Below are 23,812 nucleotides of genomic sequence, written 5' to 3' on the forward strand. Positions count from 1 at the left end.
TGATGTGCCATTTGATATTTGATACAAAAATTTACAACTCATAACCAAACATACAACTCAAAATTATTTTAAAGCACATAAAAAAATTTTAAAAATTCAGAAAATGTTTTTTTCGATTATATAAAAATTAACATATCAAAAAAAAAAATTCACGATTCCGGTCAACCAGCTGGACGACCAGTTAGGCAAAATTTGCAAAAAAAAAAATTCCGAAAAGCGCGCCTGAGACAGAGTTCTCTGCAGAGTTTTGAAAAACTGATTCCAAAACTCCTACCAAACATGATATTCAAATGTAGGTGTAGAATTATGTTTTCAAAACACAACCAAAAGGAGACTAACTTTCAATTGAAAGAAAAAAGGAGAAGAAAAGTGGAGGTATACCTTTTGACTAGTTGTTGTATTGCGTCAGCCCCCAATGGTTCATTATGAATAGCAATTTGATTCCACCGAGCTGGTTTTGTTTGCTCTGATAATTCTCTTATCGAATATGCCCCCTACCAACTGTAAAGATGGCCATTGGTTACAGTTTGGCCATTTCTCAAGATCTTCTGCACAAGAGCTTACCCAATTTTTCCACATATAATAGCCTGTAAAAGTGAAGAGCTATGTTACATGAACTCTTCTAAATATATTAAGTATCCACATCGAACACTTGATACTAGGTATCTGTTCAACATTAGTAATTGGAAATTCACCTAGCAAGAATATTTAGTAATTCGTATTAATCGTAAAACTATGCATAAAATCTTAATGTTGTGCATTCTGATAAGGAGCCTAGCCATGATAGCTGCCTTAGCCACAGTCAAGCTCCAGCTAAGCTACAGTCCAGCTCCAGCTACCATAGTCCCACAACTGAGTTCCATCAGTCGACAGCTTCAACAGCAGCTTCAATAGCTGAGCCACTGCATCAGTTAGACAGTTAGGTAGTTACAGAGTAAACTAGAGTTAGCTGGTTTGTTATTATTTGGTTAACTTGAGCCAGAGTTACTTAGAGTCATTTAGCAATTGTGGTTTATAAATATCTCAGTCTCTGTAATTGAATATTCATTGAATCAATAGATAAGATTTGATCTTTCTGCACAGTTTCTTTTATGGTATCAGAGCTACAAGCTCTTACGAGCACTGGTTCTTGAAGGTTCATCAATGGCGTCTTCAATGCCATTTCTGAATCTGTCCTTGTTTGCTGTTTCATCCACTCCATCTTCTATACCTCCAAATATTGCACTACTCATTTCAAATTTGAATTCTTTTGTGAATGTCAAACTTGATTCCACAAACTTCATTGTCTGGAAGAATCAAGTTCAGAATATTCGGAAATCTACACAGCTTCTCAGTTTTGTTAATGGCACACAAGTATGTCCATCATCCATCATTACTGATGAACACAATCATGAGATTCTGAATCCAGAGTATACACATTGGATGATGGTTGATTCTCATCTTCTCAGTTACTTGATTACAAGTCTCTCGCCATCTATCTTCACTTCTGTATTTCATTGTTCCACAAGTCATGAAGTATGGAGTGTTCTTCTCAAACAATTTACATCTTTGTCAAGATCACATATTCACCAGTTAAAAAAGAAGCTTAATCATATTTTTAAAAAAGGCCACACAATGGATGACTACTTGCCTCAGATCAAGTCAATTGCTGATCAATTAGCTTTAGCTGCATCACCTGTTGATGATGAGGATCTGGTTTTACTAATCCTTAATGGTTTTCCTGATGAAAATAATGCATTCAAAACTGCAATCAGAACTAGAGTTGAAACCATTTCTATTGGTGAGTAATGTTCTCTGTTAAATTTTGAATCAATTCATGTTGAATCCCCATCTAAGCAAGTTCATGCTTCAGAAATTCCTTTTGTTTATCATGTTTCAAGCACTTCTCATCAAGGTGGCTATAGAGGAGGTTCTTACAGAGGTCGAGGAGGAAAAACTAGCAGCAGGTTCTTTAAAGGAAATTCTAGCAATTCTAATTTTCGAGGCAGAGGTAGATCTCCTAATCATCAAGGCCAAAGTCAAACAGGATATCAGTCAAGTTCTGCTACTCACTCTGCTACATCTAATTCTTTTCAAGTGATTTTCCAGATCTATGGGAAACCAAATCACTCAACATTAGAGTGTTGGTACAGATTGGACACCTCTCTTCAATCTCCAAGAGTTCGAGCTCATTAAGCCTATGTTACTAATACTAACACATCTTCTCAGTCTGGCATTGGTTCTCCTGGTGACAGTTCTCCCAACAACACCAACTGGTTTTTAGATTCTGCAGCCACCAGTCATATCACCAATGATTTGAACAATCTCTCTTCTTATCAACCATATCATGGGCATGATCAGGTTACTGTTGGTAATGGAACTACCTTACCTACATCTCCCTACTCCCTTCTTTCCTTTTCATCTCTCAAACATGCTTCATGTACCTTCCATTTCTTCCAACTTCATTTCAGTCCATCAGCTTATTTTTGATAACCATTGCACTATTACTTTTGATAAAGATATGTTTATTATACAGGATAAGAGTACCAAGATGGAGCTATATAAAGGTTTTCATTCCCATGGTCTCTTTCATCTTCCTAGTGCTGCTCCATCTACTGCATCTACATCTTCTTCACTAGCTTGTTTTCAACCCACTATTAATTCTTCTCATTGGCATTTTATATTAGGCCATCATTCTTCAAGGAAATTTCAGCACATTGTTACTCATCATTTGTTACCTTATTCATATGCTAATGTTTCATCTGTTGTTGATAATAAAATGTGCTCACATTCTTGTGTTTCCAAAAGTCATAGACTTCCTTTAGTTTGTCTAATTCTACAGTTAATAAACCCTTGGTCCTTATTCACTTAGATGTATGGGGGCCATTCACTTCATCTGTTTCTTCATACATGTAGACACCCTATTTTTGACCGACCTTAAGACTCAAGCGTCATCGATTGAGCGCTCGGTGATTGTGTATGTTGTGCTCGTTTTGAGTTTCCGGAGTTTCGGCTGGGTGCCTTGCCTCCGGGCCTTTAAACTCTTTGTGCTTTGGCTCTGTTTGTGGACCGAACCTTGATTTCCTTCCCTGGAGGGAGAGAGGGGTCTTGTAAACCCACTTTTGTGGTCGTAGACCACTTTTCACGCTTGGACACTAGTTTTTGATTTTTGGAGCCTTCGGCCACGCGCCTTGTCTCGGGACCGCTTAACGTTCTCCGTTTGGCGTGGTTTTTGAACCCCACCTTGTTGCCTCTTCCTAAAGGAACACTGTGGTCTGAGAGACCACTTTTGTGGTCGTAGACCACTTTTGATGCCGGTAGACTAGTTTTCGAGGCTTTCGGCTGCGCGCTTTGCCTCCCGAACTTTCGGCTTGTATCCTTTTTGGTTTGTTTTTGGTACAAACCTTGTTTTCCTTGTTTGGAAGGTGGTACAAGGGTGGGAGACCAGTTTTTCCCCTTGGAGACCACTTTCCTCCCCGCCAACCAGTTTTCTGGTAGGCCAACTAGTTTTCTTGGTTTTTGGACCACCTTTTCTGGTCGGCCACCACACCACTGCCATGCTTTCATGATGCTGACCATCTCCCACCATGGCCGACCACTTTTTGCCCTGGCCGACCACTTCAAGTGGTCGGCAACTTTCCATTATCTTTTTGGAGATATTTTTAGGCCAGCTGTGCCAGCTGGTAGGCATAGAAGCCATCCTCCATACACGTGTATGGAGGGATGGCTTTAAGCCTAAAGCTTGTCCAACAAGCTTGTTGCTTGTTCTCTATAAAGGAGAACCTCCCCCCTCCTCCTCCAGGTTCAAATTTTTCTGTTGGAGAGATATAGATACACCTTTGTCTCTATCTTCCCCTTTACTTCATATTTGTGCTTCAAAAGTGTAGTTTTATCACACTTTAACACACAAACACACACTCAAACACCATCCTTTTGTTGCTGAGGTACTTAGAAGCTGGTTTTGGAGTTTTTGGGTTGGTTTGGGTTCAAAAAGAGTGCTGGAGTTGCAGCCTTGAATGTGTTCATCAAGGGTGAGTTTCTAACCCTTAAAACCCTTATCTTTGCTTAAGCTTTTGAACCTATTTGCATGTTGTTTTTGGCTTGACTTCCTACTGCAAAAAGTTCTGATTTTTAGTCCTTAACATGTTTGTTTAAGGCCACTTTTGTGTTGGGGGTAGCCTACCCCCTCTTAGGCCTTGTTATGCCTTGTTTTGAGCCACCACTTTAGGCTCTTGTTTTAGTCTTTGCATGACCTTTCTACCACTGAATTCCAGAGGAATTTCAGTGGTGGAAATGGTGTTTTGAGGTCCCAAATAGGAGAGGGATCCCCTCTCCTTGTGTTCTTGTATGCTTGCTTTGAATGCCTTATGTTTGAGCATGTTTGTTAAGCTTGTGTTGGCCACATCTCAGCCTATTTCAGGCCTTATTTCAGCATGGCATACCACTGTTTTGACTTGGTTTTGTCATCCCATGCATGACTTATACACTTGTAGTGTAATCCTCATAAACTAGTCTTGTATGCTTCATCAAGTAGCATGTCATTCTAGCTTGTTTTGAGTCCATCTCAGCATGTTCTTGGTGTTGTTTTGCCATCATATACCTCTGTTAAGGTTTGTTTTTGTCATCCCATGCATGCTCCATGCACTTGTAGTGCAATTCCATGAATTAGCTTACTGTGTATCATGCTTTAGACTGTTATTCTAACATGATTTTGGCTTAACTCTAAGAAGCTTTTGTCCATGTTTTAGCATGCTCTAGCTCTGATTTGTGTTGTTTTAGTCATGCATGCCAGCTTTGTACAGCTATAATGCATTCTAGCTTGTTAGCTTTGTGTATCAAGTCCACTAGCATGCATTGCTTGGCCTCTTTGAATGATTTGGCATCATTTGTTATGAGATTTCAGTGCATGTTTCATGGTTATACACTCTCATCTTTCACTCTTTCAATGAGTTGGAGGGTTTGCCCTTTATGCCTTAAACATGAGCCATTGCGTATGCCTTCATGCCTAAGCTTGCGAGCTATCATTTCGGTGTGTTTTTTGGGTTATTTTGCCATGATATAACTCTTATTTTTGTTGGCGAAGCCATCTCATGCTTGGTCTTGGCAGGTGTAGTGTAATCCTCCCTTTTGGTCTTGCATATTCCATGCTTTATGCCCTTCATGCTAGCTTGTTTTGGCTTCTTTCCATACACGTTTTAGACTCATCTTACCATGTTCTAGGACTATTTTGGGTTTCCTTTTCCATATGCTTCATGTTTTGCATAATTGTAGTACAAATGCCTATGCTAGCTTCAACCTTCGGGCACCATAGCATGCTTCATTTGTGTTATTTGCATGATTTAGCATCACTTAATATGACATGTCAGAGCATATAGACTTGCCATGTTCCCACTTCATTCACTCTTTAAGTGCGTCTGAGTGTTATGTATTGTTACCTTGTTTATGGCCTAGTGTGTATGCTTGCGTGCCTAGACATTTAAGCCCCATCTTAGCATATTTTGGTCTTTGTTTTGACCTGCTTGAGCTATGTCCATGATTGGTTCATGCATTTGTTCCATTTATTGCATGTCTCCTTTGTAGCCCTCTTTGCTAGCTCTAATGCTTTAGGTCCTTTGCATGCTATACTTGTATTATTTGGATGATTTGGCATCATTTCATACCTTATTTCAGTGCACTTAGTGTTGCTACACTTCCACATTTGTCACTCTTTGAGCACTCTTGAGAGTTATGCTCTTATGCCCGGTCAATGGGCCTTTGCATTGTGCATGCATTTACTTTGTACTTCATGCCTTAGTTTCATCATTATGGCTGCTGATTTGGGCATGAACGAGGTCTGTCCATTCTTGGTTTAAGTCCATTTAGCATGTTTGTTTGCATGTTGTTTGCATGCTTATGTTACATTGCATTGCATATGCCATGTTGTTCATTGCATTGAGTATGCTATGTTGTTCATCGCATTGTGTATGCATGCCATTAGCATTGGTAGTTTGATCATGTTGCATTGCATGTTGTTGCATGCTTGTCCCTTGCATGATCATTGTGCCTTATGTTGCATTACATTGAGTTGCATGCATTACATCGTATTTGGCATACTCGTGTTGCATTGTGTTTGGATTGGGCGTTAGTCCAAACACGAGAAACGAGGGACGTTTCATACTTGAAGTGATGAAATGTGCCTCAATTCTCGGTCGCCGACCCTCTTGATCATACATGATAGAGGTCAAGGCTTTATGTGTTTATGTGTGCATTCATTTTACATTGAATTGTGCAATTTGGCTTCTTGGCCATCATGCATCGAGATGCGTGATTGGTGGCCCGAGGGCCGAGAACTACACTCCCTTGAGCTCATGAAATGATAAGGAGGGTGGTTGTGCACGCATATCTTGCAAATACATTGCCATGCCCTTTCTTGCTCTCTGTTGCAGCAAACTTGAGAAGTGCAGCAAAAACTGGCCGGCCAGCCAGAAAAACTAGTTGGCCGACCACTTTTTCTGGTCTGCAGCAACAAAAAGTGGTCGGCTAGTGGCTGGAAACACCCCTAGGTTGTCAGTAGCCCTCCCACAGGTCCCCAAGGTGAGTTAGAAGCTTTCTGGAGCTTGGTGCAAGGTTCTGAGAACAATTGCAAACAGAGACAAGTTAGGGCATCGCGAGGGATTTCAGAACGAGGTGACCAGGCATGCATACTCTTCTCCCTCCGAGGACATTGCTTTACTGCTTTCCTTAGCTAGTTTATGCTTTGGTTCTGTACCTAAGTAGTTAATGCGTTTAGCTGATTATTTGTGTTGTAATAACTAGTTAGTTAACTTGTAGGTTAATTGGCTTCGTTTTGTACTTAATTAGTTAACTTGTTAGTTAATTAGTTTTGTGATGTAATAATTAGTTTAATTAGCGTAGATTAGCTAGTTAGCTTCTTATTCAGATCCTCCGTCGAGAGGGCCAACTGTTGTAATAAGCGTGCGTGTGTGTGATGCATGTCTTCCAACCCTCATTTCTTTCTCCCTTTTACTTAATCACTTACGATGGTTAGTTTTAGGGCATATTTTGATTAGCATCCTTATGCTTCGCATGCGTGCATTCATTCATCTGTCTTGCATAAACCAGGCTCGGCGCATCATACTAACTGTATTGTATTTCAATACATTTACTTGAATACGTGTTCAAACAGCATGTTATCAAGTTGCATTTTGCATGACATCTTAGAATAGCCAAGCCTATTTTTGGTTGCATTTTTGCATGTGTTGCATTAGCTATTTTAACATGAACTAGGATCATGCATGATTTCTAACTAGTTCTCTGTTTTGGCTCGGAGTACACTGTGAGTGTTTACGCTTTAGCGTACTGCATGGGATGTGTATGTTGCCATGTTTAGCATGCTTGTCATGAGGCTAACTGCTTAAGTGTTTAACTGCTTGAATGCCTGTGGGTGAAGGTTAGATTGTTTGAATTGAAAAAATTCATCAAAATCCTCGTCTTAGCCTACTTGCGAGTAGCAAACTTCAAAATCATTTTCACAAACGAATATGCAATGTTTTGTTCCAACTTAGGCGATCTAGTCTATACTTGTATGTTGTACGCATAACATAGTAATTCTAGGTTAATAAACGGAATAAGAACACATGTGTTTTTAAAAATAAAATATCATGCTTAGTAAATGCCGATCTTTTGATCGGGCGAGCGGGGGTGCTCATTGCATGACCTTCCCCTCTCGTACCCAAGTTCCCGAGCCGAGGCAACTTTGGTGATGACGGACACGTGGCCTTAGGGACAAGTTAGGGTTTCCTAAATTTTCCTAAAATAAAATATTTAGGTGGCGACTCTGTATCTGGCAAAACAGTCCATGTTTGACACTTCTTTATAAAAATCAGTTTTCCAAAACGATTTGTCGGATTTGGACTCTTTGGTGATTTATCGGTCTCACATTGCACTTTGTGAGATTAGATTCAGAACCGTGACATGAGTCCGAGCTTGTAGTAGCTTAAAGAACAAAACGGGATTCACGTGCGGAGCTGGGGAGTTCCCGAGGCGGTCTACAATACAAATATTATGTGTTGTTCATTGATGATTACAGTAAGTGTTAAGAAGTGACAATGATAGTGAATATCTTAGCACCAAGTTTCATGATTTCTTAAAGAGTCAAGGCATCCAACTTCAGTTGAGTTGTTCTTACAGACCTGCTCAAAATGGAGTAGCAAAGAGGAAGCATAGACATCTCATAGAGACCACCATTGCTCTTATGCATCACTCTTCACTGCTGATTGCTTATTAGTTTGATGCTCTTGCCATATCTGTTTTTCTCATTAATAGACTTCCTACTGCTAAACTAAATTTTCTCACTCCTTTTGAAGTGTTGTACCAACATGCTCCTGATTATACACTGCTTAGAACCTTTGGTTGCAGATGTTATCTATGGCTCAAACCTTATGCTACACATAAACTCCAACCTAGGTCAGTGTCTTGTGTGTTTCTTGGTTATATTCCATCTACTAAGGGCTATAGGTGTTTTGATCCTGCTACTAGAAAAATTCATGTTTCCAGACATGTTGTTTTTTATGAACATTTCATTCCCTTTGCTTCTTCTCCACCAGTTAAGCCTGCACCTCCTTCTTTGTCCTGGTTGAGCTCATTTTTCTGGTCTGATCAATCTTCGTCCCATAGCTCCTCTGTGACTTCCCTTACAGCTCTTCTTACTGCAGCTAAGTCACCAATTCCAATTGTTTTTAGTCAATTTGATTCAGTTCAGTCCTTTTCTAGGCCTACCTCACAGTCTGGTCTTCAGTCCTCTGTCCCATAGGTTGTACACCAGTCTGCTGCTCCTGCAAATTTGTCTATCCCAGCATCATTTGTCCCACAATCTGCTGCTCCTCTTAGTAGTCTGCCTTCTGTTACAGCTCAGTCTGCTGGTTTGCCTCAGTCTACTGCTGATTTGTCTCTGTCTACTGATTTGTTTTCCCCTTCTTCTATTTCCAAGTCCACTTCCCAGCCTCAAATTCCCATTTCTTCTTTGTCTGTTCTTTTACCTTCTCTTCCCCTTACTTCAACTCACTCTACTCACTCTATTTCTCCTCTTAATACTCATATCATGATCACTAGGTCTAAATCTCAGCATCATTGTTTTCTCACTTCTTCTGATCATACTGAGCCTCAATCCTATCAAGAGGCTTCTCAGTCCAGTGCTTAGACTGCTGCCATGAAGGATGAATACACTACCTTGCTCAGACAAATCTTCCACCAACCAAAAAGGCTATCGGTTGTAAATGGGTGTTTCGTCTTAAGAAGAATTCTAATGGTACTATTGCTAGGCATAAAGCCAAACTGGTTGCCAAAGGCTTTCTCCAAACTGAGGGCATTGATTACTTTGAAACATTTAGTCCAGTAGCCAAACAACCCACTATCAGACTTCTTCTATGCTTGGCTCTTCAGTTTTAGTGGTCTATCAAACAACTGGACATTTCCAATGCTTTTCTTCATGGTATCCTAGAGAAAGAGGTCTACATGCATCAACCCATTGGTTTTGTGGATCAAACTAATCCTTCCATGGTTTGCAAACTGAATAAAGCCTTGTATGGGCTCAAACAAGCTCCTAGGGCCTGGTTTTCTAGATTTTCTTCTTTTCCTCTCACTCATGGTTTTAAGGCTAGTCATTGTGATTCATTTTTGTTTGTTAAGAAGACTCTACACTCCATCACTATCCTTTTAATTTATGTTGATGATATTCTACTTACAGGAAGTGATCCTTCCTACATTTCTACTCTCATTACTAAGATGCATTCTACCTTCTCTATGAAGGAATTGGGGCTTCTCAACTATTTCTTGGGTATCTCTGTTACTTCTTCTTCTTCTTCAGGATATTTCTTATCCCAAAAGAAGTATACTACTGAAATTTTAGTTAAAGCTGGTATGACTAATTGCAAGTCTTCTCCTTCTCCTATGACTCTCAAATCTTCTACTGATCAAGCAGATTTACCCTTCTCTCAGTCTTCTCTCTATCGCAGTCTTGTTGGTGCCTTACAATCCCTTACTATCACTTGACCTGACTTAGCTTTTGTTGTTAACCATGCATGCCAATTTCTCCAGACTCCTCTCACCAGTCATTTTTCTTTGGTTAAAATAATTCTCAGATATCTAAAAGGCACTCTTCATTAAGGTCTCTGGTTACTCCTGGCCCTCTTACCTTACATGCCTTTTCTGACTCAGATTGGATAGGCTGCTCATTTGATCGAAGATCAACAACTGGTTATTGTGTGTTTTGGGGTCCTAATTTGATTTCTTGGTTTGCCAAGAAACAACCTACTGTGTCCAGATCATCCACTGAAGCTGAATATAGAGCTCTTGCTCAAACTGTTGTTGCACTGAGTTGGCTTGGAATGCTGTTGTCTGATCTTCATATTTCAGTTCCAGCGCCCACCCTCTGGTGTGATAATCTATCTATAATTTCCTTATCCAATAATCCTGTGTTTTATGCCATGTCTAAGCATATTGAGGTCAATTACCATTATGTTCGAGAAAAAGTTACAGCTAAGAAACTTCTTATTCATCACATTTCATCTATGGACCAGCTTGCTGATTTATTTACCAAGCCTCTCTCATCTCCTTTGTTTCTGTATCTTCAGACCAAGCTTCTGGGACATTTCATCCCTCTCAGCTTAAGGGGGCATGATAAGGAGCCTAGCCATGATAGCTGTCTTAGCCACAGTTAAGCTCCAGCTACCATAGTCCCACAACTAAGTTCCATCAATCGACAGCTTCAACAACAGCTTCAATAGCTGAGCCACTGCATCAGTTAGATAGTTAGGCAGCTACAGAGTAAACTAGAGTTAGCTGGTTTGTTATGATTTGGTTAACTTGAGCCAGAGTTACTTAGAGTCATTTATAAATATCTCAGTCTCTATAATTGAATATTCATTGAATCAATAGATAAGATTTGATCTCTCTACAAAGTTTCTTTTACATTCAATATACTCTATGACATCTTGTGAGAACCATTGCACCTATAAAATGAAAGAAGTGTATTAAGAAAGGTCATTGTGTCCTTCAACATGAGAATTATATAAATCGGACATACAAACACATACTCACATGCTATGTTACATGGACTTTTCTATTTTCCACCAAGTACCTGTGTCCGCTAGATATATCAAGGATAAGAGTGTGGAATGTGTCCGACACCCGTACCTAATTTAGATACTTGCATCCTCTAACTTTTACAATATTTGAAGAACAAGAAATTCACACTTGGTAGAAAAGAAACATTTACAACCTAACATAGATGAGAGAGATAAAAGTTCCACATGTTTTCTAAATCTCATTCAATTTCAAATATATTTCTACATAATTTATAACATCTTATCTAAAATATTATATAATATGTAATATATATGTGTCTATAACAAGTCTCCACACCCCTATCCTATTTTGGATACATACCTCAATATCTTATTATTCAAGTCTATGAACACTACAACAAAAGACAGATTTGGTGACTAACTTTTTAGTCGCCAAAGGTCCAATTTTGGTCGCCAAAACCTTTTGCCGACTAATATTTTTGGTTACCACCTTTGTCGTTGAAAGATAGTCGGGGAAGGTAATTGGCGACTTAAAAAATTTTAGTCGCTAAAAGCACATAATTGGTGACTAATAATTTAGTCACCAAAAGTGTTTCAACAAAATTTAACATGACATTTTCAGTGACTAATATTTTTGGTCGCCAAAACCTAAACTGTTTAGCTACTAAAACTTTGGTCGCCTAAGGTATAACATTTTCTGTTTGGATACTAATATTTTAGTCTCCTAAAGCACTTTTCAGCGACTAATATTTTTGCCGCCAAAGCTTAACACTTTCGTCGCCTAAGGTCCAATATTTTCTGTTTTGACTATTAATAGTTTGGTCGTCAAAAGTGTTCTTCTTTTTTTTTTTTTTTCTTGGCTACTAAATTATTAGTCGCTTAAAGTCTTATTTGTTATGGCTACTAACTATTTAGTCGCCAAAAGATTTGTTTTCATTTAATTCTTTTTTTTAGTTACTAACTATTTAGTTGGCAAAAATATTGACTTTATTTTTTGCTGCCAATTTTTTAGTCGCCAAAACATCATTTTATGTTTTTTTTTTTTTTTTTTTTTTTTAATTTGTCCACACCCACAACTTGTATATATTCCATGCAACCTGTACGATATATACAAACCGGTTTATACATATATTATCACTCATTCAACAATCTACATCCATTTCACTTCCATCCATCTAAAAATTAATATCTTCAAATGTCAATAATTCAATACAAATCAAATACATTAATTCCAATTTAAAATAATAACTCCGTACATAACATAAATGATCATAGGGAAATTTCATCCTCTGTATACAAAAATATATTTACTACTATGCCAAATGACCATTTGGCATGGTACAAACTACGATGGTAATATGTACCACGACAAAAGGTAATCAGTAGATCACGACATCAATTATCTATTCGAAGGCAAAAATATTATGTATCCCGCCAAAATTATTCTATACAATTAATACAAACCTACACAAAAAGCAAAGGACGACAAAAATGCAGAAGTTTACAAAAGTGTAAATTGTCATCTGTCCACAAAAATGGAATATCCACAACTCCATGTCAAAAGCCATCTAGAAAAAAAAAGAAAAAAAAATACACCAATTAGGTCCATATATAGCATTTGAGCATAATGTCACACCCCTTGTAACTGTAATATAACTTTATCCTAACATTCGTAATTTGATATTGGTTTAACAATTTTCTTCCTCATGATGAAACAATGACACCAATTACAATCAAAATGTTAAAGATTTATTGGATGTCAAACTTTCTTTTTTTTGAATAAATTTAAGACATTTTCGGCTCTAACTCCCAACCTACACGTGCTAATTACATTCTGTCTGTTTTCATAGATCCTATTTGTCATGGGGAAGCTAGTTGTGACATCCGTATGGTGCTTCGGGGGTTGTTTCACATTTTAGCCGCCTTAACGCCCTTTTTTCGGTTAAGTTTATGGCATTTTCGGCTCTAACTCCCAACCTACATGTGCTAATTACATCCCGTCTGTTGTCACAGGTTCTATTTGTCATGGGGAAGCTGGTTGTCACCTCCATACGATGGTTCGGGGGCCGATTCACATTTTTGCCCCCTTAACGCCGTTTTCCAGTTAAGTTTATGGCGTTTTCGGCCAACCTACACGTGCTAATTACATTCTGTCTATTGTCACAGGTCCTACTTTCCATAAGGAAGTAGGTTGTGACATTCGTACAGTGGTTCGGGGGCTGTTTTGCATTTTTTCCCCCTTAACGCCCTTTTTTGGTTAAGTTTAAGACGTTTTCGACTCTAACTCTCCCAACGTACACGTGCTAATTACATTCCGTCTATTGTCATAGGTCCTACTTGCCGTAAGAAAGCTGGTTGTGACATTCGCACGGTGGTTCGGGGGCTGTTTTGTATTTTCGCCCCTGTAATGCCTTTTTTCGATTAAGTTTAAGGCATTTTCGGCTCTAACTCCCAACCTACACGTGCAAATTACATCCTGTTTGTTGTCACAGATCCTATTTGTGATGGTGAAGGTACTTGTCACATCTGTACAGTGGTTCGAGGGTCGATTCACATTTTCGCCCCCGTAGCACCCTTTTTCGGTTAAGTTTAAGGTTTTTTCGCCTTTAACTCCCAACCTACACGTGCTAATTACATCCCATCTGTTGTCACAGGTCCTACTTTCCATGGGGAAGCTGGTTGTGACATCCGTATAGTGGTTCGGGGGCCGATTCGTATTTTTGCCCCCCTAACGCCCTTTTTTGGTTAAGTTTAAGGCAGTTTCGGCTCTAACTCCCAACCTACACGTGCTAATTACATCCCGTCTGTTGTCACAGGTCCTATTTGTCATAGGAAAGCTAGTTGTCTCATTCGTACAGTAGTTTGGGGGCCGATTCACATTTTCGCCCCCTTAATGCCTTTTTTTGGTTAGGCTTAAGGCATTTTTGGCTCTAACTCCCAACCTACACATGCTAATTACATTCTGTCTGTTGTCACAGGTCCGACTTTCCATAAGGAAGCTGGTTGTGACATTCGTACAGTGGTTCGAGGGCTATTTTGCATTTTCACCCCGTAACACTCTTTTTCGGTTAAGTTTAAGGCGTTTTCAGCTCTAACTCCTAACGTACACGTGCTAATTTCATATAAAACCCTAGGGTAAGTGTGAGAAATGGGGAAATAGAGGAAAGGAGAGAGAAACCCTAGGGTAAGTGTGAGAAATGGGGAAATAGAGGAAAGGAGAGAGAGAGAGAGAGAGAGAGAGAGAGAGAGAGAGAGAAAGAGAGAGAGAGCTCTATCGACAAATAGAGACAGAGACTGAGAGCGATAGAGACGGAGAGAGACCGAGAGCAACAGAGCAAAAGAAACATACCTGTGATTAAGTGGCGTTGGTGCTTTGCAGGTGGCGGTGACGATGTGCGACAGTCTCTTTCGCCGGTGGCCAACGACAGTGGTGAGCGGGGTGAGGCTTGGTAGTGTCGAAAGAGAGCGAAGTTTGTTTGAGACAGTGTATATCGTGTGAGTGTGTGTGAGATACAGACATATCGGGCACCAAATTATATTTGTGTCCCCCTAAAAAACAAAATATCAACTTTTAGCGACTATTTCACATTTTAGTCACCAAATCGTATTGAATATCAACAACCGGTTTTGTAGCCAAAAGATTACGTATTAGCGACTAATATATTGGCAGCCAAAAGTATCTTTTGGCAACTAAACTATATTTTTGTTGGCAAATCAGCTTGTTCTGTGACTAAACTTAGAATTAGTAGCGTAAAATATTAACTTTTGGTGACAAATTGTTTTTTACTTATAGGCGACTAAAAAAAAATTAGTCGTCAAAAGGACTATTTTTTGCAACTAAATTTGTTTTGGTCGTCAAATGTGTAAATTCTTGTAGTGGAAAGTCTAATGTGTGGATATGCACTCATACCCGACACTCATATCCGAATCCATGTAACATGACCCATACATGACACCCAAACTTAACTCCATCTAACATAGGTAAAGAGCAATCCTTGAAGGGTTGAACACTGGGTATTTTATGATTGGGAATTTATCCGCTGGGTAATTTGAACAATACCCATTAGATAATCGGTGCGAATTGGTATGTATTTTGCATAACCCGAGTTGAAAAAGTAAAGCTCGAGTTTGAGAAGGGTTTTAGGTCGAGTAGTCCGTTTTGTGACGAGTAGTAATGGATTCGAATCGGATCAAATATCATCTTGGTATGAAATTTTTTAGCTAAATTATGGGTCATCAATTTTATGTGATTGTGTTAAATACTATAAGTCTACCCTTTTTTAAGAGATATTTACTAGGAAATCTCATCTCACAAACAAGTACTTCAATTAATTTCAATTTTTTTTTCTATTAATCTATTAAGTCCTATTAGTAGAGAGTTTATTTCCTTGTAGTATTGTTTTCGGTTTTGGTTGTGTTTTGATGGACGGTTATACCCTTTTATTAATGTGAAAGGTATAAAAAACTCTTTAATATATTTTTTTTAAATGTGACATTCTAATGTGGCGGGTATGACATGACATACTAAAAGGCGGGTATGATGTGACACACTAAAAAATTTCTCAGTGTACTTTTTTTTAAATAACACTCCTATAGGACGGGTATGATGTGACACACAATGTAGCGGGTATGATATGACACACTAAAAAACTCGTTAGTGTAATTTTTTTCCAAATATAACACTCTAATATGGCGGATAAATGAGTCATTACATATCTAAAAGGAATAAATAGATTACACAAATATATATATATATATATACATATATATATATATATATATAGGACTACATGAATCATAAGTAAAAAATATAAGACTTATTGGTCAATCTCCCCTTTTTTAATGCATCAAAAAATTCTAAAATGGTTTTTTTTTCCAATATTTTGCTTAGTTCTTGATAAGAAGAACATGAGTAATATAATTTATCAAATTGACTTATTCTTATTGTATCATGCATGCCCTTATAACTACATAGAAAACTAAAATTAAATTAAATATCATTGTTCTATTATTGTAATATAAACATAGTAGACCTAATATTAAAATAAAATATTTGTAAGACGTATTAAAAATTAAAAAGAAGTAAACTAGCTATTAACTTAAATTAATACCTAATTCTTAACAATTAATATTTTGCATTATAAAATTATAGTATAATTTCTCAACATTCTTAAGCTCATATGTAACCAAGCACTGATAAAAAAAAATTTAAATGTATTTTTTTACAAACGTATCGTAGTTGTACCCTGTATCTTATTTTTTAAAATTTTGTTGCATCGCCGTATTTGTATCTGTATCCGTATCCATGCATCCTAGAAGGAAACAAATTCTAAGAATCTTAATTAAAAATTCTAGATTACTAAGAAATATATTAAATGGAAAAAAAACATCAGAATCCTAATTTTTTTAATTAAACTATAAATTAAATATTAACGAGATAAATAAATTTATAAAGTTTCCATAAATATTTTCCATAAATATTTATGAACATTCCATGTCACATTCATTCAACACTTTCAAATACTTGTTGATGCCCCATTACAGACTGCTATCTTCATCCAAAGTACACCTCTAGCCTAAGCTAATAACTAGAGGATCAGGTGGTTCAAGGAGGAGAAGATAACAATAGTGATACATAATTCTAATATTAGAATTCTAATTGGAGTTCTAGTGAGGCGAAAAAGAGAGAGATAGAGGGGTGTGGATCATATCTTCATATGAATACTTTACACATCATTAAAACTGTATTAAAGTTTTTAAATTAGAACTCTCAGATATTATTAAGAAGATAAGATAAACTAGAAACTATTGAGCCAAACTCTTATTCGAAGCATGCTACCATCCACACTTTTGGCACGTAGGACTGACCTTTTAAAGTTCATCCTGGTCACGGTCAGCAGCAGGCTTAGTGTGATCATGAACGTCAAGACCATAGTTTTTGCGAGGCAAGATGTTAGTTAAAGAAGGCCAGTTTTCCCTGATTTTCTTCACGCCATCAATGATGTAGTCATCTGTGGTGCCAGGAGCAAAGTTGATGAGTGCGTAATAATCTTTTTTGAATAGGTATGCCTCATTAGTCCTGTGTGACGCAAATGCTGCATCAATTCCACTTTCGAACATGGTGTTTCTCAAACTAGCAAAGCCCCTGGAGTGATGGTACGGACGGCGATGAGGTGGGAATTAAAACCATAGTTTATAAGAGCATAGTGGTTGTCTTTGAAGAGGTAAGCTTCATAACTTGTGGTTGCCTCAAAGGCGGCGTCTACGCCATTTTTGAACACCGTCTCTTTCAAGAAGGGTAACATGGCAGTAATGGTCATCGGGCCTTTGATTATTTTATCGTTTTTGGTGCCTGGTGCGTAGTTAATCTGTGCACAGAGATTCCCTGAGAAGATGAACGCTTCATCGCTATTTTGAGACCCAAAAGTGCAATCTATTCCATGTTCTGCAAAGGCTGTGCCAGCAAGGGATGGATACTGTAGACGTCCCCGAACGCCCCGGGAGGATGAAGTCCCGTTCTGTTCATTTGGGGTCACTACAGCTCGGACTCTTAAATGTCACGGTTCCTAATCTGAACCAAAGAGTCCAAATCCGGCAAATCGTTTTGAGAAACTGATTTTTTGAAAAAGTAGTGCCAAATATGGACTGCTTTGCCAGATACAGAGTCGCCACCTAAATATTTTATTTTGGGAAATTTAGGAAACCCTGACTCGGTGCCAAGAGGCCACGTGTCCGTCATCACCAAAGTTGCCTCGGCTCGGGAACTTGGGTACGATTGGGGAAGGTCACTTCGTGAGCACCCCCGCTCGCCCGGTCATAGACCGGCCTCTACTAACCATGATATCTAGTTTTGAAAACATTGTGAGTTCTTATTCCGGTTTATTAGCCTAGGCTGCTATGTGATGCGCACAGCATATAAGTATAGACCGGGTCACCTGAATTGGAACGAAACATTTCATGTTTGTTTTTGAAAGTGGTTTGCTACCCGCAGGTAGGCTTTAAAACATTTGATGATTTATTCCAATTTAAGTAACCCAACCTTCACCCACAGGCATTCAGGCAGTTATATCAGATAAGCATATAGCCTCATGGTAAGCATGCTATTCATGGCAGTCACTCACACGCATGCAAGGATGCTAAAACATAAAGCTTACCGAGTACTCCAAGCCAAAATAGGAATTCATTAGAAATCATGCATGATCCTAACTATACAGAAATGCCTAATGCAACACATGCAAAATGCAATTATAGCAGGCTCGGCTATTCTAAGATGGCATATGAAATGTTACAACTATCATGTATTCAACTTTGAAATTGAAAATACAATGCAGTTAGTATGATGCGCCGAGCCCGGTGCATGCAATACAAATGAATGAATGCAAACATGCTGTCATACTGTATGCTAATTGAAACATGCCCTAATCTAACCATCATAAGCGGATAAATAAAAGGGAGAAAGACGTGGGGTTGGAAGACATACATCACACTCACGCACACTTATTACAGTTATGCCCTCGCGCAGAGGGTCCGAATAAATAATACAGTCCAAATATTACAGTCCCGAATAAAAGAATATTACAGTCCAAAATATTACAAAATTCTAATTAATTAATGAATTAACTAAGAAAGTAAATGAAACTGGCGTGCAAGTCAGGGACCGCCTTGCTTCTGATGGATGATGCATGTCCGAATTGTCTTGCGCGAAAATCCATCGGAATGCCCCGATTAGCCTCTGTTTACATCTGTTCTTGAAATGCGTGCCAAGCCCCAAAAAGTTGCTGATTCCTGATTTTGCTGCAACAGAGAGCAGGAAAGGGGCATAGCAATGTATTTGCACAGATATATGCATGTCTCGATCCTCGTGCCACCAATCACGCATATCGATGCATGATGGCCGAGGAACCGAAATGTGCAACTCAATATAGAATGAATGCACGTATAAACATAACAAAACCTAACTCCATCATGGGTAATCCGGAGTGTCGGTGACTTGGAATTGAGATGCGTTCCGTCACTCGGAGTACGAAACGCACCTCGTTTCCCGTGCCCGGGCTAACTCCTATCCCGAACACGATGCAATATGCATGATATGCATGAAATGCAACTAAGATACAGCCTAGTATGCTCAATGCTATGAAAATGAGATGCCTCGAAATGCGTGCACACGAGCACGCAAACCGAGAAAATGACATACGCAATGTGAATGACATGGAAATGTGATATGGGCTTATACTAACATGAGAGAGCCTCAGCTATACTCACATAAGAGGCCGATGAGTGAAAATGAAGTGCCTCGAAATGCGTGCACACGGGCACGCAAACCAAGGCAATGGCATATACAATGCAATAGCATGGAAATGGCATATAGAATGCAACATGGACTTATACTAACATGAGAGAGCCTCAGCCACACTCACATAAGAGGCCGATGGATGAAAATGAAGTGCCTCGAAATGCGTGCACACAGGCACGCAAACCGAGGCAATGGTATATGCAATGCAATTGACATGAAATGATATGCAAACATGCTAATGGATTTTCAGCAACGAAAAGTGGGGAAAACAGCCCCGAAATGAGGCGAAAACACACCCGATGCATGGAATCTCTCCCGAAATGCAAAATTAGGCACACAAAATGAACTACAGCTATACAAAGCATGCATAATTGGTACATGGAATGAAAATACAGAAGCAAGGCAGCCCCAAAATAAGCATTTTTCCAGTACAAATCATGGCCAAACAGCAAACAAGGATAGGGCACCAATGACATGCAAAAATGGCCCTAAACATGAGATTATGAAGCAACTCATGGCTGCTAACTCCAAATAGGTTAGGGCCCTTCAACAAAGTTGAAGAGGGGCCCAAAATATGATGTTTTCCAGAACTGTAAAAACCCCAAAAACAAACACAGGTATGGCTGCACTCCCATGCAAGAAAAAGGGCCAAAAGGTGGCCAAAGAGGCAAGTGGTATATGTAAAGCCCAAACTGAAAAATTCCCTTCTACAACATTGAAGAGGGATAAAAAATAACCATATTTACAGAACTGTAAAAACTCCAAAACAGTATACAAACATGCTAGAAATGCAATGCAAAATGAGGCTCAAAAGAGGCTATAACACAAAGTATACAAAATATTCCACAAACGGCCAAAGACCCTTAATGAAACATGAAGAATGGGCCAAAATAAGACTATTTTCAGAACTGTAAAATGGCCAAAAACAAAAGCATGATAGGCTAACAAAACATGCAAGAATGGGGACCAAAAGAGAGATATAACATGAAGTGGCATATGGAGGTCCCAAACCATGAAAGGCCCTAAATAAAACATGAAGAATGGGCCAAAATAAGACTATTTTCAGAACTGTAAAATGGCCAAAAACAAAAGGAAAATAGGCTTCCAAAGCATGCAAAAATGGGACCAAAAAGGGAGTATAAAGGAAAGTATAGCATGGAGGTCCCAAACAGTGTTGATACCTTCTTCAATGTTGAAGAGGGGCTCAAAATAAGCCTATTTACAGAACTGTAAAAACTCCAAAACAGATCACACACAAGCTAAAAAAATCATGCAAGAAAACGGTATTTAAGAAGGGTATTGAAGCAAGTGCAATATGGGGGGCTCAAACAGGGTTGAGCCCTTAAGAAAAAGTGAAAATGAGCTCAAAAAAATTCCACCTTCAGTTATGGTCGGAGCTCAAAACAATAAGCATAAGGAGCTAAGATATAGGCCAAAAAAATACACAAAAGAGGGAAAATGGGACTCACCCTTGTAGAACCAATCTTTAGCAACCTTTGGACTGAGTTTGGGAGCTTTTAACCTCTGGAGGACAGCCTCAAGCTGCTGGAATGGGCGTTGGAGGTATTGTGCTATGGCTTGGTGTGTAAATGGCCAAGGATAAGCCCCTTTTGGACCCTTTAACCCACCCAAATGTAGAGAGAGAGGGAGATATATAGAGAGAGTGATATATATCTCTCCTATATCAGATTTTTCTAACCTCCTAAAGGGGAGGGGAGGCTCTCTTTATATAGAGAAACCAAAGGGGCAAAGCTTCTCTTGGAAGCTTTGACCAAAAGGGCCAAGCTTCTCTTAGAAGCTTGGAGCAAAAGGGCCAAGCTTCTTGGAGAAGCTAGGCAAAAAGGGTCAAGAGGTTCAAGCTTCTTGGAGAAGCTAGCCAAAAGGGTCAAAAGGTTCAAGCGTCTTGGAGAAGCTAAACAAAAAGGTTCAAAAGGGTCAAGCTTCTTGGAGAAGCTTTAAAAGGGTCAAAAGGTTCAAGCTTCTTGGAGAAGCTAAAAAAAAGGTCAAGCTTCTTGGAGAAGCTAAAAAAGGGGTCAAGCTTCTTGGAGAAACTAAAAGAGGTCAAGCTTCTTGGAGAAGCTAAAAAAAAGGTCCAAAAGGGTCAAGCTCCCTCAAGAAAAGGTCTCGGTTAGGAGAAGTGGCCGATTGATCAAAAATAGTGGCCGGCCATGAACTTTTAGGGTCCTCCCATGTGTGTACATCACAAATATGTGGTTTGGGGTTGAAGAAAGTGGCCCCAAGGTGTTCAACATTGGCTCGGAAGTGGGAAAAAATGGGTGTCGGAGGGCGAAAATGGAATATAACTGGTTGCTAAGATAATTGCTAGCCTCTCACCCTCCAGTGACCTTCCTGGTGATAAGACAGAGGCACCTGCCAAAAATGAACGAAAATCGATGCAAAACAAATGCTTGGGGGCCAAGACACGTAGTTCGGGATCCCGAAAATGGGCTGTTAAGCACCGAAAGTGGCATTCGGCCACGAAGTGGGTTTCTCTGACCCCAGTGTCCCTCAAAAGGGAGCAAATAAGATGTATGCCAAAATTTAGAGCAAATTGAGAGGGTTAAGCGGTCCCGAACCGAGGCACACGGCCTGACAGCTCCGAAAACCGAGAACTGGGCTCCGAAATGGGCAAAATGGCATATAGCCACAAAATGTAGCCCACGGCCACTGAGAGATGGTCTACAGGACCTCTCCCTCCCCTCAGGAAAAGAAACAGAGAAAACCGAGTCTGGTTCGCAAACCGAGACAAGGCACAGAAAAGGGTTCGGAAGTCTGGAGGCAGGGCTCACGGCCGCGACTCTGAAACTTCTGAACAAGCACGATATGCAACGTCACCGAGCGCTCAATCGGTGATGTCTGAGTCTTGAGGTCGGTCAAAAATGGGGTGTCTACAGATACCCATCGCAAATAAAAAGTGGTCCATTCAACGCCTTGTCATTCGTTTTGCCTGGAGCATAGTCCAGTAGCACATACCCAAAAGCGCAATCTATTCCATGTTCTGCATAGGCTTCATTTGTACGAGACGAACGGAATGCAGCATTTATGTAGCTATCCAAGTTAATGACGGCGCCAGCATACCAACTGGTAGTGTCAGAGTTACGGTTGGTGGACACTTGTCGTTTCTCTCGTACACTGGGTCGGTAAGTAGTAATGGTTAGATCCACTCTCCTCCGACGTCTTCCATTTGGGTCCTGATCGTAGCAGTAACTTGCCGGGTTTTGAATGTTGAGCAACCTTGATGGATCTGGATTGAAGTTCCAATTTTGTATTAGTTCGTTATTTACTCTCTGTCGACTTGTACCCGCGGTGCTACCAGTAAGAGTGAAGAGTTAGGCAGACCGAATATATTGAGGGGCAATGCCAGTAACAAAGGTGACCTCGTCTTAGGCACGATGTCGATAACGATCACCAACAGTCTCAGCAACCCAAATGCCACCGGGAGCATATATCTCGTATCGATATACTTGTCTCTGTGTCCCAGGGCTGAGCTTGGGATGCCAACTACTGTCAAGCGTGGTGCTAACGAAGGTGTGGGTGGCAGGCCGTCTGGAATCAAGAGGTCTACCAGCATCATGGATGTAGTGATCCAAATTGAAGAAGATGTTGTCGGGAGTGCCTTGTTGACGCCTTGTTTCGAATCCATCCTGAAGGACCTCCTCATAGGGGGTAACATCCCAACGAAAGACATGGCGGAGGATCTCGTATTCTTCATTGTTGCTTCTGTACTCGATGTCAGGCAGAGGGGGAGTTAGAACATGACAATTAGTGTAGTAAACAGTTTCTACCAAAAATTGAGCTTCATGCTCGTCTTCTTCATTAACAGTATGACGGAAGAACGCTGCACATCCTCTCCATGGTGAATCCAGCACGATCAACATTTTCTTCTCTTTACCCTCTAAATAAGATATTGAACCTAGTGTTAATTTGGTCAAAAACGTAAGATATTGAACCTAGTATTCATTTGGTTAAAAACATCATACAAAAACCATGTTGTATATGATCTCTTTGCATCAAATTATCAACAACATCATAAAACTTCAACCCACTGGAGATAATAACATAAAGACTACATCACCTTAAATCGGGAATTAATAAAAACCCAATAAACTTTGATGCTCAATGGGTAAGATAGAGGCCTTTCGAATAGAGAATAGAGTAGATAGATTGAGACTCAATGAGTAAGATTAGAGGTCTTTGGGATAGAGAATATAGTAAACAGATTGAGACTTGTCTTGAAACAATGATAATGAAAGAAGACTGAATTCTTATATATTTACTCAACTTACTATTACATTATATACAATTCACTTCAGTTGTAAGTTGTAACAAACTAACTACAAACTAACTAATAACAAACTAACTAATATAATAACAAACTAACAAATAACAAACTAACCAATCTTGTAACAAACTAACTGCATACAATTTGATATAACTAACTAATTTTGGACTGCTGCTGCTCGTGTACTTTGTGGTG

At 39.3% G+C, this 23,812-nt stretch overlaps 1 protein-coding gene, 1 long non-coding RNA gene and 1 other non-coding gene across 3 annotated transcripts; 1 reads left to right on the forward strand and 2 right to left on the reverse strand.

Moving 5' to 3' along the window:
• Window positions 1-1,674: 1,674 nt before the first annotated feature.
• On the forward strand, window positions 1,675-1,810 carry LOC114314675 (small nucleolar RNA Z247). The gene has a single exon (XR_003647535.1). It is a non-coding gene; the product is annotated as a small nucleolar RNA Z247 (small nucleolar RNA).
• A 14,673-nt stretch (window positions 1,811-16,483) lies between these two features.
• Window positions 16,484-22,237, reverse strand: LOC114314665 (albumin-2). Its single transcript, XM_082911255.1, is given in 3 exon segments — window positions 16,484-17,192; window positions 17,195-17,577; window positions 22,234-22,237. Coding segments are annotated over 3 exon segments (666 nt in total). The 3' UTR covers window positions 16,484-16,913.
• A 359-nt stretch (window positions 22,238-22,596) lies between these two features.
• On the reverse strand, window positions 22,597-23,548 carry LOC145820129 (uncharacterized). The gene is made up of 2 exons (XR_014361136.1): window positions 23,411-23,548; window positions 22,597-23,228 (listed from the first exon to the last, which is right to left on the reverse strand). It is a non-coding gene; the product is annotated as an uncharacterized LOC145820129 (long non-coding RNA).
• Window positions 23,549-23,812: the final 264 nt, after the last annotated feature.

The sequence above is a fragment of the Camellia sinensis genome, chromosome 2 (genome assembly GCF_055761805.1).
Source record: "Camellia sinensis isolate YWXY chromosome 2, ASM5576180v1, whole genome shotgun sequence".
In the NCBI taxonomy this organism is placed as follows: domain Eukaryota; kingdom Viridiplantae; phylum Streptophyta; class Magnoliopsida; order Ericales; family Theaceae; genus Camellia; species Camellia sinensis.